Source organism: Patagioenas fasciata, chromosome 4, assembly GCF_037038585.1.
Source record: "Patagioenas fasciata isolate bPatFas1 chromosome 4, bPatFas1.hap1, whole genome shotgun sequence".
In the NCBI taxonomy this organism is placed as follows: domain Eukaryota; kingdom Metazoa; phylum Chordata; class Aves; order Columbiformes; family Columbidae; genus Patagioenas; species Patagioenas fasciata.
Window position 1 is genome coordinate 48666801 of NC_092523.1, and position 18698 is coordinate 48685498.

The window sequence follows — 18698 nt, forward strand, 5'->3', positions numbered from 1 at the left end:
GAAAAACAAAAACATGTTATGCTCTGTACGGTTCCAAGGGGTCCTACCACAACTTAGACAGTAGCACAGTGCATGAGTTAGCTGATGGCTTAGCTGGGGGTCAGACCTGACCATCTCCTTCCTTCTTTTCTTCCTTCCATCCCTACTGCAGCATACAGCTGCAGGGGGATGGTGATAGATGGCATTTTTCTGTGCTGAGATCACCTAGACATGGGACACAGACTCCCTAACTCCACAGTGTGTAGCTATGACGTCTGACAATTTGTTCCATTAACGTTATCAATTTCCTTTAAGTAACTGTGGACTGCCAGCTTAGTGCTTAGCTAGAGCATACTTGAGAGCCCTCCTACAGCTGAAAAGAAACAGCTGTGACATGTGGTGTGCATGTAAGAAATAAACTATGAGGCAATACAGGCGGTACGACAACCTCATAGTAGTTCCTGTGAGAGGGGGAGTGAAAAATCTTCCGTTCTAGGGTATAAGCGTGCTGCTCGTGGTACAACTTGGTAAAACTCAATTTCGTTCATATCCATAAATAAGATGTTTGAAAAGGGATTAGAGACTGGCTGAAAGCTTTTACTAAAGTTCCTCTGTGTAAGTGATGCTGGGATTCATTTTATGCTCTTACTTCAATGCCAAGCACTGTTAATATTGTAAAGTCTTTTAGCTACTCAAGAGTATAAAGATACAGAAAGTCAAGGCTCTATCATACAATAAAGCTACTGGGATTAAAACTTAAGTATTATGTCCAAATGTAGATTTGAGTAGCATAGTATTCTGTAGCTGGGTGCTCTGTTCCCAGTGCCTCTGCCTCTAGCATGGTTACAAATCACTGTTTCAGCTCTTTGGGTCTATTCTGAAGCCTTGGTGCTAGGCAATCCTCTCTGCAGCTGGAATGAGGGCAGCTGGGTTTCCATCAGCTTTGCCTGCAGCCTGGCAAAGAGGACCTGGGTTTGAAAACTGGCTGAGGGCTGGAGGGGAAAGGCTTTAGGTCTTGCCTAAAGATCTGCTGTGGCATATCTGTCCCCTCCCCAGCATGCAAAGAGAATGGCAGGGACTAAGATGTTTGCAGGATGGTGAAGAATAGGGGGGTTGGCAGGAATTTAAGTGTTCCACGTTCCTGCTCTGTCTTGGGGCTGGTTTTGCCAATACTGTTCACAGGAGACATGGGCAGGTTTGGAAGTGTCTTGAGAACACTGAAAGGAGGATACAAATTTAGGGCTGGAAACATACCAGAAGTTGTTTTTTAAAACCCCAAAAGGTGTTTTTAATTTGGTACCTTAATCTCATGCTTTACAGCACTTGGGGGGTTATTTAACAATCCCTTGAGAACTCTACCAGCTGAGATTTGCTGGGAATGTTTTGCCAAACTCAGGAGAAGCTGCATGTTAAACTGATATTTCTTGTGTGCTTTTTTTTTTCAGAAAGCATTAAACAGAGATGGTCCTCCTGTATCAAATAACTGAGTCAACTGTTAGGGGAAAGAGCTGCTGAGCATTCAACCACACCACATACCTTTGGTCAGGGCCATTTCATGCAGAGTTTCCACAACATGAATTTTTGCAGAAGCCGTTGCCTCTCCTTTGGCATTTGATGCATGACACTCATATTCTCCAGCATCCTCTTTGCTCAGAGGAGATATCTAGAGGAAGAAACGCATCCCCCAGTAACTATGCTGTGCATAGCTAGAGGTGATTCTGTTTTAAGGTATCTTAAATAATGTGTTAACTGTTTAAAACGTAATGAGATGAACAGAGCGCATGAAGTAGCGGTTAACCCTTAGGGACCACACTGACTGCACGATTTCTTCTGTCTGCCTGGTCTGTAAGGGCTCCTCAGCTGTGGGTGGGTCTTAAGGATGCCTTGCCTCTATTGTGATTCCTTCCTAGACATGGCTAAGGTCTCCTTCCCACTAATGGCAGCAGGAAAGTAATGACATACAGAAAGGAGGTATTTTATTTAAGTCTAGCCTTCTCTGATCATAGAATGCATGCTTCTGCTGCAGGCTAGACAGAGGTGAAAAGCTGCAACTGTTGAGACCATAGCATCCACCCTTCTCCTCATGTCTAATTCACACAGGTTGTTTTTCCTCTAAATACTCTCTCTGTTGCCATGTGTCTTCTGCAAAGTTCTTTGTTCATGAGTTGTTTGTAAAAGTCACTGTACTGTTTGTGCAGCTCTGTGCTGACACAAAGTACTTACGAGCACCCAGCCAGTCACTTCATGTTTCTCAGGGCCCCCTCGGGTCTGGATGGCCAAGTTTTCCCGGTCTCCAGGCAGAAGCTCCATCCTCTGAACACCATACTGTCCCCGAATTATCTAAACAGAAGGGCAGAGAGGCATGAGAACTTCAGGGCTTATTTATGCTGGAAGTGTTTGGACCATGCCTGCACACAGACAAGATCAACACTAGTTTTACACAAATGTGTTTTGCACAGGAGCAGTGTTTTTTCTAGGGCTAGCATTTCATCTTACCCTCTGTGTACTGCAGCCCACTACCTCAATGCCTCAGCATCAGCACTGGGGCTGCATTCTCCTGGCCTCAGCAGTAATGCAGAGAGCAGCACAGCTTTCTGGAGTGAACAGTGCTGGGCAGTGGGGTGTGTGAACATGCCCTGCACCAACTTGGTGTCACAGAACTTGTGTGCATGTTCCCAAGAGTGGATTTAACCCATCAAACGATGCCTGTGCTGAACAAGGAGGATTTGGCTGCCTGCAGCTGCTGGTAGCCATACACCAATCCAGCTCAGCAGGCTGGAGCACTTGCCTTTGGGCTTGGGACTCAGAGGACAGCAGGAGCCAACTGCTGTCCTTGTTTGGAAAGCCTCCTCCACAACTTTCCTGACGACCATGCTTTTTAGCATAGCAGTAGCTGAGATCTGAGTATCTGAATGTTGCTCCTGGAACAGGGTCTCCCTGCATGACCCATCCTCCTCTTCCCAATAGGCCAGGGACAGCCCTGTAGGCTTCTGCTGCAGCAAACCAGGCAGCCCCTTCAGGTGGGCACAACATTGATGACAGAGCAGCAGTGCAGTCACTCCTCAATGCTGTGTATCGCAGCTCAGAGCACAGCATGAAGTAAGTGGCGCTCAGCCGTTGTTATCACGAGGTCACACAGTCTCAGACATGAGAAAGAGGCACGAAAGCAGAGCAGCAGTGTAAACATGGTGTCTGCTTGTAAACAAGCAAAAGATGCTGCCTGGGTCGGCAAGCCTACATAGAATTCTCCCCCGACAGTCTGCTCTGGGACCCCCATGAACAGAGTTTGCTGTTTCAGAACAGAGCGGTCTTTGGGCTAATCTATTTTTTTTCCTCCGTAATATTCTTAATCTAGTATTGTTTCAGCTTAATTTTATGACTCCTCGAGTGCCCACAAACCTGTGGCATTTGAAGAGGCTACAGGGGCCAGACAGCGGCCCTCAGCCTTATGGCTGGGATCCACTCTGCTCAAGACTGGCCCCCTGCCCTAAGCCAGGTGTTACCAGGACACTGCCAAAATCAGCACACCGCTGGCTACCAGAGACAACTGGCCCACACAGTTCCCATTCCTGATGTAGGTGAGCCGTGTCTAGCCACCTGAGAGTCACAGCTGCCAGCAGGGTGACAGCAGGTCAAGGGACATTGCCTGTGTGCTCCAAATACCAGGCGCTACCATGAGAAACACGCATCTTGTTCTGCCTCGGTATCAACTAGAGTTTAGAAAAAGATTAAGCAAAGCCAGATGTTTGTGGGCGGACAGAACAGCACAGATGGGAGAACTCATCACAGATGTTTGTTTCTAAGGAGGGATCAGCTATGGCCCCATTATGCTTACCAGGCAGTTCCAGCTGCCTCAGGTTTGCTGTGTCTCAGGAGCTCCTAGTAGGGTCCTTACCTTGTTCCAGATGAGGATAGGCGTTGGGATGCCTATGACTTCACAGCTCAGGTAGATCTGTGCTCCTGTCACATTCCAGATGTCTTTAGGAGGGGTCACTATGGAGGGTCCTGCAAAAAGGAAGAAATGCTTTTAGGCACTGGGTAACTGCATGCCTGTTTCCCTGTCTCCTCGCTAGTCTTTTAAGTGGGGCCAGTCACTTCTGACAGGTTGTGAGGACAAGGTGAAGAAGGGCCCTGCTTGGAGCAAAGCTTGTTGCACTGGTCCCACATCACAGCACTCCTCTCTACAAAGCTACACATGCATCTGACCATAAGCTGTTCAGGCTGATGGGCACTTGCCCCAGGTGGAAACTCAAGTTCAGGTCATCTACTTGCAAGGTGGAGGTTAGACATAAGCTAGTGTTTGTATTCTGTTCTCTTAGGGTCTGAGCAGGACTTCACAAATTGCTGCCTTTGATCACCATGCAGCCACCAAGTACACTGTTGACACTCCGCTGGCATGGAGGAATGGATCCCTTAGGAGACAGAGTGGGTCCTCTTCACGCTCCATGGCACGGAGAGATTGGCCAGCTTTGCAGCACCCTTTTTCCCAGCACAATTTTAATCTGCAGCAAAGCCTGTGGCAGCTGGCTAGCAGAATTCAATGTCACGCTGCTTCTGTTTTACCTGTGTGCAATATTCAGCAAAACAAGGCTGGCTGAAGGGTGGCAGAGCTCTCCTTGGGGGAGGGTCTGGGAAAGGACCAGGTGAATGCAGAGCTCCATTTTCCCCAAAGAGCTCTAATCCCTGGTGAAAGAGGGAGTTGTTTCCAAAGCCAGACAGGAACAGACTTGTTTTGCAGATCTGGCTGGAGATGTTTACCCCTCAGGCTGGGAAATGTTGGAGATACAACCCATATCCCTGGAAGGGAAGAATGGCCTTTTCTGTTCAATTCTTCTTCAGTGGGGCTGTTTACAAAACACAGCTATTAATTCCCCACAATAGGAAGTGCAAAGGAGCACATAGTGTTTATTTCCACTTATTGATAGCTTGAAGAACACAGCAGATTTTCCCGTTCTGCTCTGAAGATGCAGGCAGTAACAGGAAACTGAAGCTCCCATTAGACTCCACCAGAAGGTATTTCCTACGGTAACAAGTACTCCAGAGCTAGCCTGACTGAAGCCCTTCAGTATGCTGGCTCACAGACCACAGCTCATTCCCAGCCCTGTAAAAGAGGGAGCGATTTGGGTCCTGAATGTGCACCAACCTTAGTCCTGAACATGCTCTCTACCCTACAACCCCCTTGCAGGCAGTGAGAAGCAGGTTTCAAGTGCAGCCCATTGCGCCAACATCTAGCAGAAAGCTGCTGTCTTTTTACCTCTTTGGGATCTAGGGGCAGATTGACCCCAGTATCACCAGCCAGATGACATCAGCCAAGGGATGCTGAAGTGGCTCCCCACTTCTGAGCAGCTGGTGTGATCCCAGAGAAGAGTTTGCTCTTCTTTTCCGAGATTTCCCTGTCCAGGAATGACTGTACATGTCCTGCCGGTGGGAAGGCACTAAGAGACCAGGGGTGGCTACAATACAGATTTTCTGTTAAAGAGATATCCCAATCCTGCTTTTAATAGGAGGTAGCTGCATAGAAGCAGGGCTGGGTATTGCTGTCCCCACGATGGGGCCACATCAGGTCATGCACTCTGCTCCGCTTCCCCAGTGCAGCCGTTTCCTGCACAGCCCTGCTGTTTTTCCTCATGTCCCTTGAACAACAGGGTACTTGGCAGCTCCAGTGGGGCCAGTTGTCCCCAGGCTGCTTAGCTCATCCCATGCTCTGCAAGGACCTCCAGCTGACGTGCCCCCACCATAGCAGCCTGCTGACGCCCTCTGCGCTGGCCATGCAAAACCCTCCATGTGCAAGGTGCCCTTCCCAGAGTAGAGCTCGAGGCCTGTCCCCGGGGCAGCAGGGCTATGTTTGACCCCGTGTGACACCATCCTCTCTATCACTGGTCCCACCTTCATGGGTTCCCCATGAGGCGGCAGAAACACAGCTGCCCCAAAATGACCACCATCTCCCACTACAGAAAACGAGAGATCCTGATTCTTACATTAAAATCCAAGTGGATTTTAAGGCACCATTAAGTTCTTCCAGGATCATGCTCAATTCTTCCCTGGCGGGGAACCTGCAGCATCCATCCCACCGCTAAATCCACTGCCCATAGTGTCTCAGTCTTGGCTGCCACTGGGTTTCCCCCTGAGTCACAAGCCATACACGGATATTTGCTCGCCCTGCCAGGAGCAGGTCACACCAGGATTTTTCTGCAGCAGCTCCTGGCAGGGAAAAAGAGAGAGGGAATTTCTGCCCATCTCCCGGGCAAGGAGAAACTGTTTATCTTCCTTTGAAAGGGGAATTGCCTGTACAGTTTCAGAGTGAAGCTCCGGCTGGCTTGGCACAGCAGCCACAGCACAGCCAGAGTCTGGCTGTTATGAGGCAGACTCGAGCTCAGGATGTACATCCTGATCTAACCAGGAGGAATGTGAAACTCTGCCTTTGTCTGCAAAATGAACTGGGAGCACTCAGAGACCTCTGTCTCCATCCGGCACAACCCTGAGACCAGAAGGGAATACACAACCCCGAGACCAGAAGGGAATACACAACCCCAGAGATGTGACTGTGTCATGGGAAGAGTCAGCGTGGTCTCTTGGGATATTCGACTTAAATCCAGACAGCCAAAATTCTAGAGCTGTGCTTCTTCCTCCACTAAAAATAAATGAGAAAGGCCAAGAAGTCAGCAGAGTTTAAGTCAAATCACAACAGGCCACAGTATTAGGTAGGCTCCCATCACAGCCAGCTGACACCCGGGTGCATGGCAGCCACCCTGCTTACTATCTGTGTTGGTCCCCCTCATGCTCCCTCCCACAGTCCCCAGAAGCAGCCTGAGATGGGCAGGGGACACAGCAAGCTGCCACTACAGGAGAGGCAGGGGCTGCCTGAGCCTTGCAGGGACTTCAGAGGATGTGAGGACATTCCCTCCTGCAAGTCACCCCTCTTGCTTCAGGGGTACTTGTGAAGGGAGCGAGGCCACCATGCGCCCAGCAGGACTGGAAACAAGCCTATCTTGTACAGAGCAGATGTTTCGATTCCTGCCAGCCAGGAGCACCTTAGCCCTCATCCTACAGCCTGCACCTCAAAGGCCTTGCAGCTCTGCTTGCAGCATTCCCCACCAAGGGGGAGGCCAGGAAATTGCTGGTGGCACCTAGGAATGCAAATGGTCACCGAGGCCAGAGACCCTCCCAGATGATGGAGACACAAATGCAGCTGGGTGGTCTCTGACTGAGCCAGAGGCACCATGGATGGGGAGGATGCCAGCACATGCCCTGACAGTGAAGGAGCTCCTTGGCCAAGAGGACAGTGCAGGCTGTTGATGGATATCAGCTGCTCTCTGAAAGCACTTCAGGCATTTCCTCCCTGCTCTGCCCATTGTTCATAAGACAAATGGCTCTCCATGGCCAGGAAGGGGCTTATGTACAGAGCCAGCAAGCTCATTCACCCTGGAGAGGAGCCTGAAAGCGCAGGGATTGTTTTTTCTGCAGATCACAGGGAGCTGACAGCCTGCGTTATGTCAAAAGCAGCAGCTGGAAAGGAGTTTCCACTGCTGTTATGTAGCTGCTCTTCTGCCACAGCAGCATGCAGCAGAGCCTGTGACTTCATGGATGAGGCCATCATTTGGTATCTGTTCTTGGCACCCTTCTGCCCTGAGCACCTCTTCTCTGCTCAGCACAGCAGGTAGGGATCTGGCACATCCCAGCCCACCCACCCACCTGCTGGTATGACAGCTCAGAATCAGCTGGACCTCACTGATATTCCTTTGGTGTCCACACACACACAGAGAAATAAATCACACCCCAGCAAGCAGAGCAATAGCTTCTTCAGTAAAGTCAAGGGGGCTACAGGTGTGTCACTAAAGGCAGAAATAAACTCAACATAAAGCACTTGTGGGGTATGCCCTGGTGCTTGGGTGTGCATGGGAAATCCTGATCACCAACATACGAAGCTGTCTACCACATTCTGAAGCTCACGTGGGTGCCAGCCTGTTTCCCAGCCATGCCTCCTGAGCACTGCATTGCCATGCCACAGCCCCGGGTGAAACACAGTCTCAGAACAGTTCCCGCGAGACAGCAAATCAAAGCAGAAGCTGGACAGTTTTCACCCTTACAAGCACTTGCAAATTTGAAATAGACTCACTCCAGTCTCCTAAGTTGCTGGGAAAGTATTTTTCCCTTCAAAATGACTTTATATGGAGAGGAGAAAACCTTCTGTAAGCAGCATCTACTCAATAGTTGGCATGGCCTCGGCTGCTCCCTCCTAGGTCAGTGCTCTGCGAGAAGCAGCAGCAGATGGGAAGTGTGAGCAGCTTCTAGCCTTCCCCATTCCCAAAGCTACTTGCTGCTTTCTGGTAGACTTACAAGCCTCCTTCTTTACCTCTTGCTGAAGGCATTTGTCCACCTCCTTTAGCTTGGCCTTGAAGAGACTAAGGAGTTACATAAAGGCTCCAAGACACCCAGAGCAAAGGAGATGCAGTCCTCCATGGGGTTTACACAGAGGCTGGGAGAGAGAACAGGGCAGCACTTCAAAGAACAAAACCTCAAGCCCTTTCTCCCATAGGTGGCATGCAGGACAGGTCTGCACTGGCCCTGACATTGTGCCCAGGGAAGAGGCTGCCCCTCAGCACACTGCATACCATGCTCAGCACTCTTGGCTTAGTTTTACTAAGAAAACTGTCATTATGGCACAAGGAGGATCACAAGCTAAAGCCTGGAAAGAATGTGAAAAGCTTGTGGTGAGAGACACAGAAACAAGGCATGGCAGCATTTATGCATGGAAAAGCAACTAGGGCTTTCAGAAGTCCAACCTGATTAGACTTGTTACATGGTAATCTCCTATTTAGTATGAAACTCAATCAACCTCAGCCTAACAAAGGATTAAACACATTTTTTTAAACACAGCATGCCTTTCCAGCAACAGGAAAAAAACAAACACAGGGAGGAATTTGCTGATCTCTAATCATTCCTTCCTAGTGATGATTTGTAATATGCTATGATGATTGAGAATAAAAAAATAGGTGAAATACCAGATCCTCTTGGGCAGTGGAGGCATTTGCATAGCCCCTGGCATACTGGTGCTCTCCAAGACACTGAGCTGCCAAGTAACATATTAAGCAGTTTCCCTAACAAGATTTTAGCACAATTATCATAAAAACTCAAGCTCCAGTGAACCAAAACCTTTTCAAATATCTAAATGCCTTCTAAGGAGGAATTTATGGCTTATCCTACAACAGTGGAAAATACCCAAGTTACAGATTAATTTAAAAAAATACTAGCACAAAGCTTCAGCCCTAGAAACTCTGCCTCAAAATCCCAATGCACTTTGTGCTGGGAAAGCAAGCACCGCACTGAATCACATCCCCACACCACGCTCTATTCAAAATGACTCCGTGCTACAAAACAAAAGGTGTAAACACACCACACACCTGTGTAGCTCTGCTGTGGACTCTCTGGATGCAGCACAAAAATGCTGCAGCACAAACACCTGCAAATAACAATGCTTTCCTTTGTGGTAAGAGAAAGCAGGTACCAGCCACTGCTGCAAGACCCCCACTCCCAGCTGATGCAGAAACCCAAACCAGATTTCCAGGACAATCAGGGAAGCCAGTTCATTTCCAACCATAGATGACTTCCTAGTAAAAACATGCCTAAATCTCTCTTTCAACAGCAAAGAAGGAAGCACTCATGAAATGTGGATATTCTCTTAAGTCCCTTAAAAACCAGGAAAGGAAGAATGGCAGAAAAGACCTAAATCAATCTAAGCTAGTTGTTAGTTCAAAAGCACAAATCTGGAAGAATTTCTTGCAAAATGTGATCAGATATGAACTATGCTGTCTGGTATCTAAAAGAGTTGTAGCCTTTGAATTTAAGGCAGTTCTATCAGGAAAAGATGAGCCAATGTCAGTGATAACAGCAGCCTGTCATCTCCCAGAAAGTTTCCCCTAAAAGCCCCCATTCCTGCTCTACTCTGGCAGTGGATTAAAAAAATAAACAAAACACCCTCAAAACTAAAATATTTCTGGCAAAGCTTCAAGAGCTGATTTTGGATGGAATGAGCCAACCCATGTGATTTATGTTTCTTCTTTTAAAATTGACCTGTGGGAAGTCAGTGCCTCTTTCTTTGCAGAGCAGACAGAGCTTTGCTGGACACTAAGGCACCAGCAAAGCAAAACCACTGCTGCGGGAAAGTGGTGGGACTTTGGGTGAGTGTACTTGTCCCTGGGGCTGTCAGTCTCCATGAGAACCTAGCAGACATGATCCTATGTCCATCAGCCCATTTTTTAAGCCCTGTGGACATCCAAGAAACCTTGCACTGATCGTTCCCCAGGCCCCAGAACTGGTGGTTGGCACTCAAGCAAGAAACTTTTCTTGGCAGAGATGCTGCCTGGGCTTCTGGCAAGCCAAAATGATACCGCTCAGGGAAGACAGCTCAGCTCTGGCGACTGGGATCTCCCCAAACCCGGCATCCTGTTCGTAAGCTCTGCAGCCTTTGTGATGGATTCTGCAAGGTGCTGTGTCCCCATCACCATAGGGTAAACCTCTGCATGTTTCATGGAGTCACAGATATTTAAGCCACATTCAGATCAACAGAAATAAAGCAGGCTGCTTGGCAAGCCAGCAAATCTGTCCTTCACCCAGAGAAGCCCCACCTTTCTACATCTGGTAGGCCTTTGTAGGTAGGTACAAAACACCAACATTTCACTGGAGAGTGAAACACTGTTCTCTGACGTTTGTGGTGTGAGGCATTTGGGTAAGAACATGCACTCAGCTTCACCCAAGAAAGAAGTGAGCATAAAAGAAAGGCAAACCCTTGACTGACAACGGCAAAACAACCTAGAGAACTTAACCCTGCTTGAACAGCTATCAGGGACTTCAAACCATAAGGCCTTTGGGCTGTAATGAGGCAACTCCAGCAGTATCTCCACCAGTCACAACAAGTCCCCCGAAGCAGGTATTTTGCTGGCATCTAATGATAAGAGAGACTCAGGGGTATTTGTCTCTTCTTGCACTGGTTAGGCAACGAGTCCGTGCCTGGTATTTTTCAGCTCAGAGAGATCGTCATGCCAAAAATCCTGCAAGCTTTTTGATGGGGGGTTGGTGCGTTGAGGTTGTTTTTCTGCCTGGCTTGAGCTGAGCCACACAATCCTAATTCTTTACGCCAGTTGGCTTCACATGGCAGTGGGTACCACAGTCCTCCTGCTCCAGGTCCTAGATGTGCGTAAACAGCCTCAGTGCATGCACTGCAAAACGAATCTCAGCCCAAATTACTGAAGCCACCAACGTCATAACAGGCTCTTCTGAACCTCTGTGCACAGATGGGTGATGGCAGCTCCTAAATTGTTATGGTGGCCTCCCCTCCTGCCATGGGAAGCACTGGAGGTGGCACCCCGACTGTCCTGTCCCTGCCCCACCAGTGGGCTTCTGCTTTGTGTCCAGGCCTGTTCTACCTACAAGAGCTGGGAGCAGACCTGAGCGTAGCTATTTGTATACATGGGCAGAGAGCAAAGGGCCAACCCATGTAAAAGCAATGCTGGAAAGCAGCTGGAAAACTTCACAGCATCCTTCTCTCTCACAGCCTCAGCACTGGGATTAGTTACAAGAGGCTGCCAGGGCGCAAGGGTAGGGATGAGATGTGGGTAGTGGCTCCCTGGCAGGGAGCGAGGCAAGCCCAGAGCGAGCTGGGAGTGTAAGTGTGAGGGCACAGCATGAGCCCAGCTGGGAAGGAGCACCACAGCATCGCTGCCTGCTCACCCACAGCAAACACAAGCAGCTTTGCCGTGTCCTGCTGACACAGCACCACCAGCAGCCACGCAGCCTCAAGGAGTTGGGAATCAAGCAAAGTGCATTTTTCCAGCCATTCCCAATGGTCCTGCTCAGGCGCCACCCACTCCAGCAAAGACTGACTGGATTCCTGCGCCTGCCAAGTGCAGGTATAGCAAGGGTTATTTCCAGCCTCACAAACTCTTCTCAACTGTGTCTTACTTCGCCCTCCTACACAAAGTTTTGTCTGCAACGGAAATACCTTTTTCTGCATGGCTTCACTGTTTTTATACAAAGAACACAGACATCAGATCCCAGAGGTCTGGGAAACAAGCAGCACAAAAAGAATCCCAAGGACAAGGTCAAGGCGCATTATGTAGCTCTGACAACTGGCTCCTTACTTTTGCTACTGAACAACAAAGAAACATCCGATTTGTTCCTAGTTGGTGGGCAGTATCTCTTAGCAAGCAAAAGCTGCCAAATATAATTTTAATGAACTTTTATCCCCTTGGAAATATATCTATGGTGGAAAAGAATGCATGTCTGAAGGAGTATTTTGCATATTAAGCCCTGTGTACCTGACTACTTTGTTTCCAGGAGGTTTTACTCATGCCCACATGTGTTGCCTGTGACAAATCAGCAGGACTATCTCTTGAACAGGTGTACCTCCTTCAGACCCTTTGACTAGCTGGTACATATGGCACAGAGAGGGTATGAAGTGCAACCCCAGTTAACAAAGAAATTTTAATTGCTTGAGTCTTTAATTGTTTGTGGCTGATCCCTGTGTCTCAAGGATGTGTTTCAAGGCAGAAGAGGAGGTAGCTGTGGTAAGACTCATTCTCACCTTGACTGGAAGGTGAGGTTTGAGCAAACAGTGGTAGGAATCAATAAAAGGCAGCATTTGCCCCATTTTGTCCATGTCCTGTCTTCTGTCTTACCACCCCAAACATGCCACAGTGCTCGGATGAGTGAGGAGAAGCATCTGCCAATATGCCGGTCCCTTCTTCCACTGGATACCCCATCTCCAGCTGCTGATGACAGCAAAGGCCACCAGCAGCTGTAGCTCTACATTTTCTCCTCCCAAGGACCAGCTTTCAATGGGATGTGCAAAACAAGCCCTCCCTCTCCAGTTCCACCTGTAAAAAAAGAGCAATCATAGTCAGGACCCACTGCTGGAAGATGTTTTTCTGGATTTCTCCTCAGACTTGAAAGGCTGCTCACTCTTGCACTCAAAGGATGAGGTCCTGATAGTCCTGCAAGTGCAGACACCTCAGAGCCCATTTGCCCTGAGCAAGAAGCCTAAGTCCAATGAGCCCAAGGATTCTTTCTACACAAAAGCTGTCACACAAAGGACTGATGCAGGCAGGATCCTGCCTGTTTGTGGTCTCCCTGTGCAGGATCCCACTCTAGGCAGTGCCTTAAGGAGATCATGTCTGTTTGTGGTGGGAAATGGCAAAAGCCAGAACTTCCACACTTTTGACTCCCACAGCATTTAGGTTCTTTTGAAAACCAATAAAAGTGCTGTCTCCTATCTGGAAATATACTGAAAGAGGCTCTACCTTGAGAAGCTGATGGGATGGATGTCCTCTCCTGCCATTCTTTCAAAATTGATGTGGAGATTACAACTCACCTCCTCTCCCCACCCAACAGTCCTAACTGCCAAGAGGCCCTGAGGGCTACAGAAAATACTTCCAGATGTCTACCACGTGTGTGGGCTGAGTCCCTGCCTCAGCTGCACTCCACAAAGTGATGTGCATCACCAGAAGGAGGTTTGCAGCACAACATTCATGCTGCTGAGGGACATCTCAGAAGAGACAGTTGCAACACCACTGTTGAGCAGCCTGCACCCTCCTGTTCCCTTCCCTGAGATGCTGGGTTGGAGGTCTCCCAGCAGCATGATCCAAAAGAAGAGGGATTTCCCAGAGTGTCAGAGGAGGGGACATTTTGCCAGTGGCTCAGCATCGCATGCTCCAGCAAAGTTCTTAAACAACAGGTAAGAGATTGCAAAGGTGTCTTGCTGCACATCTGCATGCCCAAAGGGACCTTCTCCAAGGAAGGGATGCAGTTTGTGCAGGGAGTGGTTGTCCTGCACTGTGACCCCCTACAGAGAAGCTGCTGCTGTGATGACCAGAGGATGGAGAAAGTCTCATGGGAGCTGTTTAAGGGTGGTGGGTCAGTGGCCTCCCACCATCCTGCCTAGTGGCTTGTGTTTGCATTGACCTCATCAAACTCTGTCTCCATAGTCCGGGTCAAAGCCCCATCAGGCCAAGCCAGCACCCAGTCTGGGACAAACACAAGAAAGTACAGACAAGGGTTGGGGCAGAAGCTTACAATATGAGCATCAATACTTGTCTTGCCATGAACTCCCAGGTGACTTTGAGCAAGACAACTGTGAACTGGGCCCTCTTCCCAAGTACACATCTGAAATGTGACCTCAGACATCTTTCAAACACAATTGCTCGCTCAGTCTGGGCTGGCGAGGCCAAGAAGCAGCAGGTATTTTTAAGACTGCTGTGACCATCTCCCAAGTCTGCTGAGCAGGAAATACCCCTTCCAAATGTTAGAGGTGAGGACAGAGGCTGTTTTCATCTCATCCCAAAAAAAGCCTGAGGGTTGAAGCTCCTTCTCTCCAGGAGTTAACACTGTACCACAATGTTTCCAGCTAATATAAGCCTGATGTTTTGCACAAGGTTTGTGAAAAGCCACGCAGGGCATTTAATGGACAACGTCAAAGTGCATAACCCAGTCCTCACCCAGCCTTTCATGCTTTCCTTGGAAGTTTCAGAAACATTTTTTGCAAGACATACTTGGCCTCAGTTATGGGAAGAAAGACAAGGAGGAGGTGGAGGTTGTGACCCTACACATACTGCGTTTATGAAACACTCCTCCACCAAAACAGCATTGGCTCTGCAATATCATCCTTGAGACATTCAGTAAATGGTTTGTCTGCTATGTCCCTTCCTCCCAATAAAACCCACTCTCAGAAAGCCAGGATTTCTAGTAGAAGCTCTGCAGCAGAACAATTTCTTCCTTGACCAGCATCTCCAAGCAAAAGCTTGGGAAGAATTGAGCTCACTCAAGTGCAAACCACTAAGTATAGCTCAGAGGAAAGTCACTGCTTGTTTTAATTTCAAACCAAAGCAAGTCAGCAAATGTTGGCTCTTAATTTCTCTTGCTTTCACATCCATTTGATAATTTCCTTTCCTCACTGGTTGCGGTCTTCCTCTGCCAAATCCTCCCCTGGATTGATAAACTCTTTTGTCCCATTTCACAGCATCCCAAGCTGCAAGTTGCAGGCAAAGTATGAAAAGCAGAGCAGTGTAGTTTCAGTACAGCTGGAAGCTAAGGGGAAGTGGCCGTTTCCCCGCATTTCTGGAGCTGGTCTAAAGTCTTACTCCAAGTTTAGGCAGCATGATACGCCTGGAACTCTGAAGTCCATTTAAGGTGGTTTCATCTTGACGTTATAAATAAGCATCCCAGTGGGATAAAACAGTACGAGGAGCACTTGGGACCAGCTTTTTCGCAGTAAAGTCTGACAGCACAGCCGCACATCTCCCCTCCCAAATCGTGCCAGCGCCCAGTTCGTACCGCTCCCTTCCCCGAGCGCTTAGTCTCCGGCCGCCCGACCCGCCCGCCCAGCCGCGCACCTTGCTCGCAGGCTCCCTTGCTGCGCTGGCTGATGGCGGGTTCGCCGCGGCTCTGGGCTCGCAGGCTGGCAGCGCGGAGCTGGCAGCCGCTGCTGTAGGTGAGCCCGTCGCTGCCGCACACCGGGTAGCGGCTCTTGCAGAGGCACACGCCAGGCGGGCCGGCGGCAGCGGCGGCAGCCAGAGGTCCCGGAGCCGGGCCGCCCTTGGCCTTGCGGCGCTGGCGGCTCTTCACGCATTCGAGGCCGGGGGCGCATCGCCCCCCCGCAGCCCCGCCGCCGCCGCACGCCTCGCCCTCGCCGCGGCCGCACTGCCAGCAGCAGCCGCAGGCGTCCCGCACCCGGCCCAGCGGGCAGCCCCGCGGAGGCAGCGCCGGGCACTGCGCCGGCTCGCAGGGTCCGCAGCCCCCCACCGCCCCAGCGGGCACCGCCGCCGGAGCGGGCACCGCCAGCACTAGCAGCAGCAGCAGCGCGGAGGGCGGCATGGCGGCACAACACCGCCCGCCCCCGCCAGGCACTTAAACCGCAGCAGGGGAAACCCCTCCCCGGCGGCGTCGGCCCGGCCCCGGCCCCGGTCACAACCACGGCCCCCTGCGGCGGCAGCAGGGCACCGCCGCCCTCCCGCAGCGGCAGCGGGGCACCGCCGGCCCCTCCGCACCGCCGGCCTCGGTCCCTTCGTATGCTGTGGCGGCTGCCCCTCAGTTCTGGCGTCCTGTTCCCCTCTCTTGTCACCCGCCTGTGCTGCGCAGCCGTCAGCTGCGAGGAGCAGCAGAGACCCCGAGATGGGTCAGTTTCCTGCAGGAGTGGGAACGAGAGACCAAAGGAGAGCTGTCGGGCTTCTTTTGCACAAACCTGGGACAAAGTTGTTGCCTGCTGCTGCCTTTCACCTTGACTTGTGTCAGCTGCCCTGGGATGGCTCCTGAGGGGTCTCCAAGGGGCTGAGGGTTGGGTGCTGTTGCCACCAACAAAAACTGGGAATATTCTTTGGGTAGCACTGGGCGATGCTGCTTGAGTCTGCTGGGACAGTGCCTGGAAAGTGCAGCATACAAAAGCATCGTGGTGGTATTAAGCCTCCTGGGTGGAGTGTGGTGTGGTGGCCCACAGTGCTCTTTTTTCTCCTTGCACTCATTCCCTGCCCTCAGACCTGGCTGCACCTTGTGCAGGGCAGCCCAGGTTGAGGTGATGCTCAGCCCTTGTACTGCCAGGGCTTGCATGATTGGCACTGTTTGGGTACCCTGGAGTGGGAAAGGATGGAGGTAGTAGGTGTCCCTTGCTGTGAAAGTGGGGTGTGCAGCACTGCCCAGTGTGTGCTGCCAGTGTCTGAGCCTTGCTGGGCAGCTGGGGGTCATCGTGTCCCTTCCCATGTAGAGCAGCCCGGTGCAGTGAATCAGACAGGCTGACCAAGAGGGGCTGCACATTCCCCATGCTATCAAATCTACTCTGGAGGGACTGACTTGCTCATGCCCATTCAGCTGGTGACATTGTGTGAATGGGCCCCTGCCACACACTTCCTTGGCTCCCTGGGGCCCTCCATGGGACATTCCTCCTGGGACATCATGGCATCTGCATACATTTTCCTGATTTTCTCCATTCCCCTCACTCTGGAAGTGCATCATGCTGTTCTCCTGGGAGGACGTTTGCCCTTGTAAGCAAGCACTATGCCAAACTTGAAGTGCTTGACACGAGGGGGAGGAGGGAGTTGTGGGGAAGTGTTTGCTTTTGTTTGTTTTTTCCTGTATGGGTAAGTTGCTATAGTACTGATGAAAAGGGGTGAAATGGCCAAAGTACAGACAGACATGTTTGTCAAACCCAGTTTAAGCTGTGAAAACCAATTTGCAGTTCACCTAATTCCTCTGTCTCCTGCCAGTTGCTAAACATCTCCATCACGGGCCCTCATATTCCTTTTGGTGAGATTATCGTGAGCCCTGATGCCTCTTGGGCAGAGAACCACAGGGTGTTTGAGGAACCTATGGTAGCTTACCAGAGCAAGCCTTTCTGACACACAGTCGCTGTCAGCAGTCAACTTGGCAGGAAGAAAAATGTAGCTCTGACAGAAGAAGGACACCAAAGTGTTTCTTTTCCTCCCCTCGAATCTCTTAATTTCAGTGCCAAGTACAAAGCAAGTGCTCCTGCCTCTGCTTGGAGCAGGTATTTTTCTCCCAAGGAGGTGTTAGTACATACTTTGGTACAGAAGGACCTCTAGTGTCCCTTCGTAGCTCATGCTTTGGTCTCACAGCTCTAGGTGGGTATTTATTGGTCACAAGACCCTTGTATGTTTGGTGGAAGGGTGGAAGGAGATAAGGTCCCCATAGCGGTTGTAGGGAAGTGGCTGGGAAAGACAGGCTGGGTTGCTGCTCCCTGGGTGAAGGCAATGACTGTACGCACCAGGTTCACCTTGTCTCGCTTCTATGGCTCCTTCACATCCTTTTTTCTTCACCTCGGGGTCCTCTGTGTGCCTTTTTGTGCACCACAGGCTGCTCCATTCAAATATATTAAATGCTTTCGGTGTCTCAGTAACAAATTTTCTACTGTGTTTCAGTGAACACCAGTATAAACTGTAGATTAATGTTGTGCTTCTTGGGAGTCTTGTAGAATTCCCCACCAAAATCTGTGCTTAGTATTCTTTAGCATAAAATTTTCTTAAGGAGATTGAATTTAATCCATCACTGTGTGGAAAATGCAGTTGTGATTCGTGCTAAGATGTTTAATGTTTACAGATATAACCAAATGAGGCACGGACTCTGAACCCAAAGGAAAAAGGTGGTTAAGTTCTATGTAAAAAGTTATGAAACTTGTTTAGGAAATTATATTGATAGAGGGAACTAACGTTTTAAGGGTTAAGCAACTATATAATAAGGGCCTACTAACAAGCTAACATTTTAAACCACATAATTAATATCTAGTTTAGAGCTGTATGTAACCAATTGTGCTAAAAAAGCAGGACTTCATTAAATGCCGAGATAAGAAGTTTTACAGCACCAGCTGCAACCTTGAGGAGACAAGATAGCCAAGATTTGCAGCAGAAAGGGGGCGCCGGTCTAGTTTCAGTCAGTTTGGTAGCTTGGGTTCCAGCCAGTTCCTCATAATGAGCCAAAGGTAAAAAGTCCACTGTGACGAAGCTGAAGGACCCTTCATCCAAAGACCCCTAAAGACCCTTCCTCAAATTCACCAAGTGACACTGCGCAGGCGCAACAGGGGAGGGTCAAGGAGGGGCTATGGAAGTGGTTATCTGAGACTCACTTCATGAATATGTATAGGCGTTCCTGGGGTCATTATGAATATGTAATACCTTACTGTATTTAAGCACACTTCTTATTGTTAAAAGTGTGCGTGTTGGGCG

General features: G+C 49.8%; 1 protein-coding gene across 1 annotated transcript in view; it reads right to left on the bottom strand.

Annotated features, from left to right (window-relative positions):
- Positions 1 to 15864, bottom strand: part of IGFBP7 (insulin like growth factor binding protein 7) — a 16066-nt gene extending 202 nt beyond the window's left edge. The window contains exons 1-4 of the mRNA XM_065836126.2: positions 15363 to 15864; positions 3875 to 3984; positions 2203 to 2319; positions 1516 to 1642 (exon numbers count right to left, since the gene is read on the bottom strand). Of these exons, the coding sequence (XP_065692198.1) occupies positions 1516 to 1642; positions 2203 to 2319; positions 3875 to 3984; positions 15363 to 15843 (835 nt within the window). The 5' untranslated portion in view covers positions 15844 to 15864. The remainder of the gene's footprint in view (positions 1 to 1515; positions 1643 to 2202; positions 2320 to 3874; positions 3985 to 15362) is intronic.
- Between the last annotated feature and the right edge of the window lie 2834 nt (positions 15865 to 18698).